The 12,239-nt window shown below is 42.4% G+C and overlaps 2 protein-coding genes and 1 pseudogene across 2 annotated transcripts; 1 reads left to right on the top strand and 2 right to left on the bottom strand.

Annotated features, from left to right (window-relative positions):
• Window positions 1-65: 65 nt before the first annotated feature.
• Window positions 66-540, bottom strand: LOC111082223. The gene has a single exon (XM_022378399.2). It carries the CDS (start codon window positions 417-419, stop codon window positions 105-107), a length of 315 nt encoding a protein of 104 aa, XP_022234091.2. The 5' UTR covers window positions 420-540; the 3' UTR covers window positions 66-104.
• Window positions 541-2,605: 2,065 nt separating this feature from the next.
• Window positions 2,606-3,786, bottom strand: LOC121404719 (annotated as a pseudogene).
• A 3,461-nt stretch (window positions 3,787-7,247) lies between these two features.
• On the top strand, window positions 7,248-8,124 carry LOC111080125. Its single transcript, XM_022375585.2, has 3 exons — window positions 7,248-7,527; window positions 7,587-7,751; window positions 7,809-8,124. The coding sequence occupies exons 1-3, from the start codon at window positions 7,318-7,320 to the stop codon at window positions 7,992-7,994; spliced, it is 561 nt and encodes a 186-aa protein (XP_022231277.2). The 5' UTR covers window positions 7,248-7,317; the 3' UTR covers window positions 7,995-8,124.
• The last annotated feature ends 4,115 nt before the right edge of the window (window positions 8,125-12,239 follow it).

Below are 12,239 nucleotides of genomic sequence, written 5' to 3'. Positions count from 1 at the left end.
CTTTTCAATTTTCAATTAAAATAAATTCAGCCAAAATAAATATTTATTATATGAAATTAGTCCTGCCCATTGCTTGGACACTCCCAAATGCAGCTCAAAGGATTCTATTTCTTGACAGTTTCGATGCATGCCGGATTGCACATCATCGTCTTCGTTGTGGCTGTGCACTTGGAGAATCCCTTTACAGCTGTTGCAGTTGCAGCTGCAGCTGCTGCCTTTGCTTCAGGTTTTGCTGCTTTTTCTAATTTCTTTGCCGCATCATCCGCTCTACCCGGACAGCAAGAGTCGCACTGACAACGCGGCTCCTGGTATCCAGTTTCGGGCGAACAGGGCGGACAATTGCAGGTCCTTATCGTGTCCGCGGTGCAACAGGTTGGCGGCGTGGGACCCACATAGAACGGATTGAAGCGGCAGACCATCTTGGTGGAGGGGGCTGGGAAGTCCAAGCAAATCAGGCGGGTCAACAAATTTTGGAACTGATAATTTAGATGTTAGTTTTTTGAGTGCTTTCAAAGAGCACCACAAAAATGTCTCAATAAAGGCTTAAACGGATGACATTTATGTTCAATAAAAGTTTAAATTTTCAGTGCTTCAGCATATCCGTAGGAAACTCCAAATATGTTCCTGGCCAAATAAACAAATTACCTGCCAAATGAGCGGCCAAAGCCAGACAAAAACAAAAACCGTTGGCAAATATTTGTTCATGTTTTGCAGCTTATTAAGCTGCTGGCTGGATGGCTGGCATAGGAAGCTTAAAGCTGATTACACAACAGCAGCAACAAAACCGAAGAAAAACCCGCACAAAAATAAACATTTAATGGCGAAACAGGCGTAAAAAATCGGAGCACCAAATGGTTGAGAGGCGGTAAGCGAGAAAATAAAATAAAAGCTGTACCAAAATAGAAGGCAATAAAGCAGGGGCCAAGACGGTGAGGGGCAGGATATAGTAGGAACAGATGCATGAGAAAAGGATGCGGATAAGGAGACACAGCAGGAGGAAAGGAAAACACATGCTCGTACGTACATGAACGACTTCATTAGAAACAACGCTCGATGAGCAATAATGATAAAAAAAAAGGAAAAGGAACAGCATGAGAAAGAAACGCGACAAGCAAAAAGATGAGAGCCTGACAACGAAGAGCAGCTGGAAAGAAAATACACAAAGACTCCGCAGAGCATGTGCAAAGAAAAAAACCACCAAAAAAGTAACCCAATGACACTTACTGACAGGAATAATTATATCAAATATTCGAGATTTCATAGCGTTAAATGGAAGTGAAATATGATGCAAAAGCTCATCAGAATTTACGTTGTAAAGTCTTCATAAAGGCCGCGTTCAAGTATATTTTAATTCATATTTTTTAAAAATACTAATACATAAAATAAAATAGATATTCGTAGATCTGATGCGGTGTTGTAGCATTTACCTCCGACAAGTCCAATAATAATTTTTCATAGTGAATATTTCAAAAAGGAAATTACAATTAAATTAATTTCCATTATTTATTTATTTATTGATTATTGATAACACTACTCGACAAAATCGAACTTTTTTTTTCCTCAAGGATCCAAACCGACTTTTTCTGATAGATATGGGGATTTAAAATTTTTTAAAGAATTATGGTTTTTTTTCTATGGCAGAACTTTTTTTTGAAGAATTTTTGAAGTCTGGTATTTTTTTTAAGCTTTTTTCAGAGTTAGCGCTTGTTTTTTTCACATAGCTCTAGTATCTTACGTCTGGTTGTAAAAAACTTTGCTATTTTGAAAAGATAATTAAAACAGCTAGGAAAAAATGAACAAAAAATACCTTTTGGAAGGTTGCGGGCCCAACTGCCAATTGGGAACAAAGCAAACGAAAAAGGGTTGTACATTTGGTACCTGATCGCGATCCCGATTCCCAATTGGCAGTTGGGCTCGCAACCTTCCAAAAGGTATTTTTTGTTCATTTTTTCCATATTTTAGGTTTGGTTAACGAATTTTATCTCCAAAGTCTCTCCATAGATTTTAATAAGCGATACCTTAAACGACGCCAAATTAATGCACCTCTACACAAAAAAATAGAGAATACAGGATATAATTTTTTTTCGACTTTTCATGAGTTTTTAAAGTCAAAACTTCCTAAAAAATACCGCACAAAAATCATCATTTTTGCATTTCAATGCATTATATTTCCCAGACGGTAAGCTGTAATTACAAAGTGTTTGGGCTAGCTGTTTTAATTATCTTTTCAAAATAGCAAAGTTCTTTACAACCAGACGTAAGATACTAGAGCTATGTGAAAAAAACAAGCGCTACCTCTGAAAAAAGCTTAAAAAAAAATACCAGTTTTCAAAAATTCTTCAAAAAAAAGTTCTGCCATAGAAAAAAAAAAAATATCATCAAACCATTTCTAAGCCCCAAATCTTTAAGAAAAAGTTCGTTTTGTTCCTTGAGGAAAAATCGTGTTGACTAGTGTAATCAAAAGATCTCGATTCCAAAAAATATGTTATTATCATGGAGCATAAGACACTCAACACTACCACATCATAAGCATTAGTTCGATCAAGTACGTAAGACTCTCACTTGATTTGGGCTTAAGCATCTATAAAGTCAATGTCATATTCAGTGTCTCGTATGCTACGCATTTAATATCAGTTTATTCAGAAGTATACCAGAATTTGGAACCGGACCAACCTCCTCATACACCTCGTTGAATTTCCACATCTGTTTAAACGCGGGCAACGAGCTGTGGACAGATCCACCCATCCAGGAAGCGAACTGACGATGGGGTGGTGCCATAATCCTGACCCTCATATTGCAGCGAGCTAGTCCGGCGATCTACCGCTTCAGGCGCTCGGCAAAGCAAGGAAGCTTCGTGGTGCCCCCCGACACCATGATGTTGTAGACCATTTCTCGCCGGACGTTCTCGTCGCACTTATTGATGGAGTCGCAGACACTTTGGTGAAGGCCCACGGGAGCTCTGCCCAGGACGGTGGAGTCAAACAGTGCTTCCGGGCACCGGATGCTCAGATCGGCAATGGAAATTACTTGTCCCTCTGGCAGAGTGTACTTTTTCTCCAGTTGGGTGCTGAATTTCTCTAGCTCCTGCTGAAAGTCCCTGGCCACGAAGCACAGCTTATCCTTCATGTCACGCACAAACCCACGCTCGGACAGGCAGATGAAGGAATAGCTGTAGCCCCTCTCCGTCAGTAGCTTCATGAGGTACTCCGTGAGATCGCGCCCGGCCCAGTCTAGAACCCCTATGGCACGGGGCAGGGCATAGCCTTCGTAAATGGGAACGGCATGGGAGTACCCGTCGCCAACGTCCAGAACGATTCCTGTGGAGCAACCCGAGGAGCAACCCGAGGCCAACACCTGCTGGCTGGCCACATACATGGCCGGCACTTCCAATGTTTCAAACATGATTTGAGTGGCCTTCTCGCGATGGCGCATGGTGGTCCTGGGCGCCTCCGTCATCAGAAGGGGATAGTCCGTGGGAGAAATGCGCAGCTCATTGTGGAGCGCATGATGCCAGACCTTCTCCAATCCTTCCCAGTCGGTGCTGAGGCTGAATGGGATAACTCAGTTTCAGCACAGCGCGCTTGGAGTGGGCCAGGTCCCCCACGTACGAGTCCTGCAGGCCCTGACGAGGAGTGCCGACCACCGTGGGGAAATTCATTCGAGGCGTTTGATCACCGGAAAATCCGACTTTGCACACGCCAGATCCGCAATCGAGGACCACGATCGAAACATCGTCGTCACACGTGGGGTTGCAGATTTATCATTAGATTTCTATTTAAGAGCAGAAGGAGGCGGAGGAGTTGGCTAAATACAAAATTTTTCGTGAGCCGATATTTGTGAACATTATCTTTGTTAGACAATCAATCGGAGAGTAAAGAAAGGTACAAAGCAAACGAAAAAGGGTTGTACATTTGGTACCTGATCGCGATCCCGATTCCCAATTGGCAGTTGGGCTCGCAACCTTCCAAAAGGTATTTTTTGTTCATTTTTTCCATATTTTAGGTTTGGTTAACGAATTTTAGCTCCAAAGTCTCTCCATAGATTTTAATAAGCGATACCTTAAACGACGCCAAATTAACGCACCTATACACATAAAAATAGAAGACACAAGATATAATTTTTTTTCGACTTTTCCCGAGTTTTTTAAGTCAAAACTTCCTAAAAAATACCGCACAAAAATCATCATTTTTGCTTTTCAATGCATTATATTTCCCAGACGGTAAGCTGTAATCACAAAGTGTTTAGGCTAAACTTCTAGCTGTTTTAATTATCTTTTCAAAATAGCAAAGTTCTTTACAACCAGACGTAAGATACTAGAGCTATGTGAAAAAAACAAGCGCTACCTCTGAAAAAAGCTGTAAAAAAAAATACCAGTTTTCAAAAAAAAAGTTCTGCCATAGAAAAAAAAAAAATATCATCAAACCATTTCTAAGCCCCAAATCTTTAAGAAAAAGTTCGTTTTGTTCCTTGAGGAAAAATCGTGTTGACTAGTGTATTTTATTGATTAAAATCATCTTATTCCTGGAAACTGCCCTGCCATCATGCTCAGATACCTTCTATCCAAATATTTGGCATACACAATTTGAATGTTTGTTCTATTAGTGAATCGTTTTTCCCAGCTGAGTTTAAGCAAGTGTCATGTCAGCATAAAAGGAGGAAAAGGAGGAGAACTTCACCAAGGAGAGTAGGTAAAACAGCTGGAAAGTTACTCCACTCACGCACGGACAGGACACAGACTAACATTTATGAATGGGTGTCTGTCGCTCAAGTGGCCTAATGTGAGAAGCGTGGGCGAAGCAAAGGGCAACGAAAGAGAGAGCGAGAGAGCGAGAGGGAGCGAGATTGTTGGGTGTAATGAAAGTTTAAGTCGTTTTGCTCCCTCTGCCTGCCAACGCAGTGACCGACGAACGGCAGGCAGAGGCTTTAGGGTCCTGCGGAATGAGGTACAGTACTTCCCCTTTTGGTAGTTGGCAAATAAATTTCATTTCATTTTCATAAGTATAATTCTGGCGCATTGTGCCACAGTTTTTTGGCGTCATAAAGTTTATCATAATATTTTGGGGTTTTCCTTTTCCTACAAAACACACGAGCTTGTGTGGCTGTGTGTGTGTGTGGAGTGGCATGCATAAACAGGAGACAACTTATTGTTATGGTAAATGCCACATTTTTGACAACGAAATGTATGAGCTTGTTATGATGTACAATGGGAGGGAAAAAAGGAGCATTAGGGAGAAATAAATCATTCATTTTTTGTTGGCATTAGAGTTAGCATCATTAATAAGAGATGTGTGGGTCATGGAAAGACCAAAAGAAGTGGTATTACTAGTGAAAATTAAAGCGGGAACAAATCGTTAATAAACTGACATTAAATAAGTGTTGTAGCAGGGTAGAATCTACGATTCGTTCCTGCAGACTCCAAAGCGTATGGTTCCAAATAAGAAGAAGTAGTTGGGGTAGGTAATTCTTCTTTGTATTTAAATATGTAAGCTAGGAAATTGACTCTGTGTTGTTGCGCCTGGTTTGTATCGAAGTATGAACGTAACTGTGATTTGGGAGGCTAGCTACAAGCTAGAGAGAGCCGTGTGGATCGCAGGCGGCAGCGTGAGAGCGATAACAGTGCGCTGTTAGCAAGAGCGGCAACCGCCTGTTAGCAAGAGCGGCAAGACGACTGTTAACACTGGCTTGCTAACAGCGCTGCTGTCCTGCAAAATCAGCAATCAAAATTAAAACTAAAAATCCTAGTATTTGCTGTTCCATCCACCTCATAAATATACCATTTAATTTTCGTATATTTCGTATTAATAGAAATTGTTTCCTGCAAGCAGCAAAAGTCACATGTAATTACACGTATTGCTATGACGCACAAAAGTTCATTAAACGATTGAATAACTCGTTGCCCTTGTGCACCCCCGCACAGTAATTACAAGCCCAAAAGGCACATTCAAACATTCTGTTCAAGTGTGACATAAACAGGTCCCCAAGCACGTGGCCTAAACAGCGCCTACACAGGAGCCAAATGAAATGACATGACTGACATTCACTTCATTCCAATCAATAGTTGAGCAAATGAGTTGAGCGCTTTTTAATCACATAATTACAGGGAATCAAACCACAGAGAGAGAGAGAGAGAGAGAGAGGGAGAGGGGGAGAGGGAGAGGGCTGTGCTGTGCTGTGGGACATGCAAATGAGAATTCCTCACTCGTTGGCAATCTTCACGCATTGCCAGGGCGCGCACTGGGAAGGATTATAAATATGAATTCATTTTAGGACAGGCAATGGTGCAAGGACAAGTGTAATTACGCAAACACATGGACACGCAGACACGCAGACACACAGACACTTGCCACATGGACATTTGGGTGTTGGTGTTGGTGTTGGTGCTGGACGGACGTTCTGCTCTCCGGCCTGGGTCACGTTGGCTTATTTTCGCTTAATGTTTTATGCACAACTAAATACAAATGCGCTTTAATGAGCGAAACTCGAACCGACCATGCGGTTAATTTATTATGCACAACTCGGTTTCACACACACATAGGACATATGTATGTCCTATCCAGCCTTCTATCCGGCAGTGGCTGGGGGTTGGGGCAGGATGCTTTCGGTAAAGGATCACTAATAATGCGGCATTGTCGAGGCATTAAATTGCCTATGCGTCCTCGTCGTCGTCGTCTGGTGTGGCATAATGGGTGGGGGGGGAGGTAGTAAACCGCAGCAAGTCGACTTGAATGCATGTAACAATTACTCTCGCTCGCTCTCGCCCGCTCTCCCATGGCCCCCACTCAGCTGACAGCAGCCACACTGCAGCAGCAGCGGCAGAGTCATAAAATGCAGACAGCAACAAAAACTAACAGAAAAAAAAAACTGATACAACAATAACAGCATAAACCACATGGCATAGTTTTTGGGGCATGTGGCATGCGGACTTAACCGCAAAAACAAGGCCAAGCCGGAACGGAAACTATGCAGAATCGAGTGCGATGGCAGGAACTAGTTCAATCGTTCAATGTGCACTCGAAACTTTTAGAAGGCGGCTCTGCTGCTGCTGCTGCTGCTCTGCTTCTCTGCTGCTAGGGTCATAGGTCATGCATGCATGTGGTCACCGCCAAATCCGATTAAAGTTCTTAACAATCGTTATGGAAAGACTCATAGCAAATGTGCCCCTGTGTCACCCATTTTAAACTGAAATATGTAAAAGCGAAATTGGCAGCTCAATTTAAGTTTCGTTTCGTAGCACACAAATCGAAGCAGGCTAATGCAACACAGTTATTATTTTCATATATTTTGGAGTACTCGTATTTATAGTATACACAAAATCGAATGCACCGAATCATGATGGTGCACAATTTGTGCTACTTTGCGCGCAAATATTTACAAATTGGATACCCCGGATGTGATTACTATTCGATTTGGGATTTTACAACACTGACAACGACGGCCAGCAGCCTTTGGCAACTCTTCACAGACGCCTTGGACGCACATTTGCCGCTGGCCATTTGGTATATGCTCGGAGTCAGCATCTGGGGTTTGGTGAGTCGACAAATGGAACTAACTGACCAGTAACTGGCTTTGTGCATCTCCCCTTTCAGGTGCACACCTGTAATCAGGTATTTGGAAGCAGCGATCTGTCGAAGATCCGCTGGCCCAGGACCCATTGGGTGGACTTGAGCGACAGAATGCAGCATCGACTGTGGCTGGCCAGTAACTGGCTAATGATTCCAGCGTGGACCTGTCTGCTGTATGCCATCGTTTGCGTGAGTATCGAGGATCTAGCCCCCATGCTTGCCCCCTTTATTTAGCATCATCTGCAGCGGCAGCCGGACTTCAGTTATCCCTGGCTGATCATTTATGGAGCCATTTTGCTGATTGATATTCTCTTCCTGGCCCGTGCTCGCTGGGGCATCCGCTTTGGAATTCTAGCCAGTTATGTGTGGCCGCTGTTCAATGTTTTGTGCGTGAACAGCTTGAGGATTGGCGCAGAGGCACTGGAACACTAGACTGGATCAGGGCTCCAATTTTATAATTAGTTTGCAAAGTAATCTTCGTTTTTCAATGGAACCTTTTGGAAGCTTTTGGAAACCGTTTCTAAGCAGAAATAAAATTGTGCAGCATAAACGGAAACTGAAACTAAAGCCGTAAAACGAAATGGTTGGTTGCATGCTCTGTTTCCTTGTTGTGTTTTTTTTTTTTTTTGTCTGTGTGTGTGTACATTTTTCATGCCTCGTTAGAGATAGTCCCAAAAAATACACACATATGTGTGTACATACATACATACATATGTATATATATTATATATACATGGTCGCCTGATGTGTGAGAGTTTTGCGTGTAAGCGCTGACTAAGCCAACTCATGCAAGTTGGGTTTTGCTGTGAGGGGATTTAGGTGGTGGTGGCGGCATGAAAGGAGCACAGCACACCCCATGTGCAGCTGCAACAACGTGTGTGGCAAACGTGTTGAAACTAAAAGGATTTTAAAAGCTAACGAAAGTGACGGCGAAACTTGATCTTCACCAATGAGATGTTTAGTGTCGATAGGTGGAGGGAGGGGACTACAAAATGCAGCAGGGGAGAGGGAAAAAATATTTCAACTACTATGTTGTTAAGCATACCCTCCAGTTAAGCTTTAAATATCCTTCTCCACCATTCGAATTATACATCAGGGCCGTAACAGTCCACTCTCCTATAACAGCCTGTGGCTGTGTCTGCTCTCCACTAACAGTCTGAAGAGCTGCTCATGGTTACAGCGCACTGTTAGCGCACTGTTAGCGTACTGTTAGCGCACTGTTAGCGCTCTCTCACAATCCACACCACACGCATCCAAACCAATCTCTAATTTCAATCAAAACATGCCATGTACTCTGCACTAGTTTCAGAAATCAGATGCCGCTAAAGCCACAGCCACATACTTCTAGTCACTTCATTAATGGGGCAGACCAAAATCCAACAATAGTTAAGGGAACATGTAACATTTTTGAAAAATTCAACAAGCCACGCCACGTGTAATGTAATCCGTTATCTTGGCTTGACTAACAAAGTGGAAGGCAAAATCCGCCATGACAACAGGCAAAATCCTTTCAACTATTCGATGAAAGGTAACAGAGTAAAACCGCACACCGACACCACAGTGCCACACACACTCGCACACACACACACACACACACACACACACACACCACACACACTCGCACTCGCACTCGCACACTCCCTCACACTTCATTCACACACAACTTTAATAGCGAACACTTAATGGCTGATTATTTTCAATGCAAGTCGTCGGTTCAGTTTAAGCTCATTTTTAGTTTCAGTTTCGGTTTTGGGATTCCGCTTAGCTCTTTCGTTTCGTTTGGCGTCGCTCGTTAGCTCATTTGCAGCTCATGTAACTTTTCATTAGAAAAAATGAATTTAAATTTTAAAATGAATATTTAAGCTTGTGCATAATGCACATGGACAGCCATTAACGCTAATGACGTCATGAAATTCAATGCACACCACACACCAGAGGCACAGGCCAAGGACCAGCCCCAGCCCCAGCCCCAACGCCAGTGGACGATGACGACGCCCACTGATGATAGTGAGGAGCGAGCCATGAGACGAGCTCTCAGTCTTTGCCACAAAATGGGGCAACATAATTGTTGGCCTCAACTTACCCTCTCGCTTTCCTCTCGCTTAGTGCGGAAACATTTGTGCGGCCGGGCCGGCCAGATATTGGAAACTTTCGAACAAAAAGCCCCATCCATTATAATAAGCGCCCTTCTAGAGGGTAGCCAAAACCAATTGTGCATTGCTATTGCCATTTCTTAGGGCTGTACATTTCGTAAGAAATTATTCTAAAATTAATATGCGTAAAAACTATATTCGAACTATCGTCTGCTGCTCGTACGTGCTGCTATGATTGGGAATTCGCCTGGGAGGGAATTTGCGCTCACTAGTTTTTGTTTTTTCTGCAGCTCACATTTATATGGAGGAGTATCCTTAGCCGCAGTTGCTACATTTCTTCAGCTCAGAGTCTTCAAGCTACTGGTATTTATTTTATTTATTTTGTATTATTGATAATTTTATTTTATTTATTTATTATTTTATTTATGGTAACTCTTCAGTCTTACCTGAACCTTAACCTAGAAGAGAGTTAAGCTCTCTTTATCTTTGCCCAAAGGTTCAATAACTGTAAGAAACTCCGTTCTTTTGTTTCATTATTATTTCACTCTCTGCCCACCGTTTCCTTTTATTTTCTCTGCTCTAGGGTATTCCACAGACGACTACTTTTAACTCCACTCTCTAGTCCACTTTCCTTTCGGCCAAATATGCATGTGCGCGTGTGTGTGTGGTCCTATCTGTTCCCATTTCTGGTTCGTTGCACGTCAACATTATCCGAGTCTCCGCAATTCGCCAGTTTTTGACCAGCGCAGCATATGATTTTAATGACATCTGCCACATGCTCGCCAAAGGCCAACTTTCATGGCAGTTGAAACAAGCTCAAAGGTTAAGAGCCGACCGAAAAAATGTACAAAGAGAGGAAGAACTTTTATGCTCGCATATGGGCACAAGAATTGGTAACGGGGGGAGTCCCCGTGCCCGTACTTTTTTCATTATTGGGCCATAACAAAGAGGAAGTGCCTGCTGGCTGTGTGACAAAGGGGCGGGCGGATACAGCGAGAGGGAGAGGGGCAGGGAGAGTTAGAGATAGATAGAGGCATTTGTTGACAGTGCCTGGCATCACTGTGTTGACCTGACTTGGCACGACTTCCTTGCCATAGCTGCCGTTTGTATGCCAAATGCTTATGTTTTATTTACAGACCCCAAAAAACTTTTCAGAGTGAGCCAGCCAGCAAATCTAGCATCAAATCAATTGTTCGAAAGAGACATCACACACATAGGTGCATGTGTGCATGGGAATATCATAAATAAAAAAATTATAAAAAGATTTAAAAACATAAACATATTTTCTATAAGCTAGCAGGCAGCACCATTGGCATCTAATTGTTTTAAAACTCAACCAAAAACAAATTAAGAGTTCCCAAAACTGCAATATAACACTCAGTTTCGCTCACTATTAAAAAGAGAGCCAAGAAAGGCACTTCAACGATACCTTCCCTGACCTGAAAATTTTACCAAATTTCCTTGGGGGCTCATTCTTTTTCGTTGGCCCCTCGACAAGCTATTTGGGCACTGCCATAAACTTATCTGGGGAGCTTGCAAAATATAATTAAACAAGCGCAAATTGAAATACGCAACGTGCAGTCAGCCAAATATTATCAGAAAATAGTCCCAAAAAAAAAAGCTATACACAAGAACTTGCTTGCCTGCTTGCTTGGAAACTTTGTGCTGCAAATATTAAGTGCCTGGTGGAGGAGCGGATCCCACGACTTGGGCTCCGCAACGAAGCTGCAACAACTTCCTTTCTTTTCGGGCTACTTACTGGGTTTAACTGGTAATTGCAGTGGGGGCTGTGGGTGGGGGTGGGAATTGCCACGAATGGCGGCACCGGCATAATAGCCTCTGACCCTGGAACACAACTCAATTTTATTTTGGCGGAAATTTCGTTGCAAAATTCAGTTATTAAAGTTAAGAGAGCGAAACCAATGAACAGGAAGAACTCTGGCTGGTCTATGCAAACATGAACTAGCATTTCAAAAGGATCCTTGAGCAGGGAATAATTTCTTCAAAGCGAAATGCTTCTCCTTTCGATCGAAGGACGATTTCAGTCCATGAAACGAAGACCTTTTTTCAACAGTCGTATTATTATTATTATTTATTATTATTATTGGTTATTATTTGTAATTAAATCTGGAGGTTCCCGGCATTGGGACCTTCTCCAGTAGACCTAGCCATGATTATTCAACTCTCATGACAGGGTCAAGTTCCACCGACAAATTATACGATTTTACCCCAAAAACGGAGTATAATCTTTGTAAAAATTAAACGACAATTTATAGCTTCCAACAGCAAGTAACATCAGCAGTAGAAGAGTTAAGGAAAACCCTGCCAAGAGCCTACTTAATAAGCCATAATTTATAATCTGCTATTTTGTATTCTCTGAAGAGTGTGGCATCTATCTATCCACACACGAGTAAGTACACTCGCATGCAACTGAACTGTTTGCCCTATCTGTCTGATTTTCCATTTATTTTATAAATATTTAATAATATCGACAATCGAACTTTTGCATCTTTCAGCAGCTTTCAAACTGAATTTGTCGTTGACAACGTCAGAAAGGGCACACAGCACGCACACACACAGCACA

This window comes from Drosophila obscura, unplaced genomic scaffold (assembly GCF_018151105.1).
Source record: "Drosophila obscura isolate BZ-5 IFL unplaced genomic scaffold, ASM1815110v1 contig_37, whole genome shotgun sequence".
Lineage (NCBI taxonomy): Eukaryota > Metazoa > Arthropoda > Insecta > Diptera > Drosophilidae > Drosophila > Drosophila obscura.
The sequence above is the reverse complement of the archived record's forward strand: the minus strand, read 5'-3'. Positions and strand labels throughout refer to the sequence as shown.

Coding starts and splice junctions, on each gene's coding strand:
- LOC111082223 (XM_022378399.2), bottom strand. CDS start 419: ATGGTCTGCCGCTTCAATCCGTTCTATGTGGGTCCCACGCCGCCAACC.
- LOC111080125 (XM_022375585.2), top strand. CDS start 7,318: ATGCACCGAATCATGATGGTGCACAATTTGTGCTACTTTGCGCGCAAA. Junction 7,528..7,586: donor GAGTCAGCATCTGGGGTTTG/GTGAGTCGACAA, acceptor CTCCCCTTTCAG/GTGCACACCTGTAATCAGGT. Junction 7,752..7,808: donor TGCTGTATGCCATCGTTTGC/GTGAGTATCGAG, acceptor CATCATCTGCAG/CGGCAGCCGGACTTCAGTTA.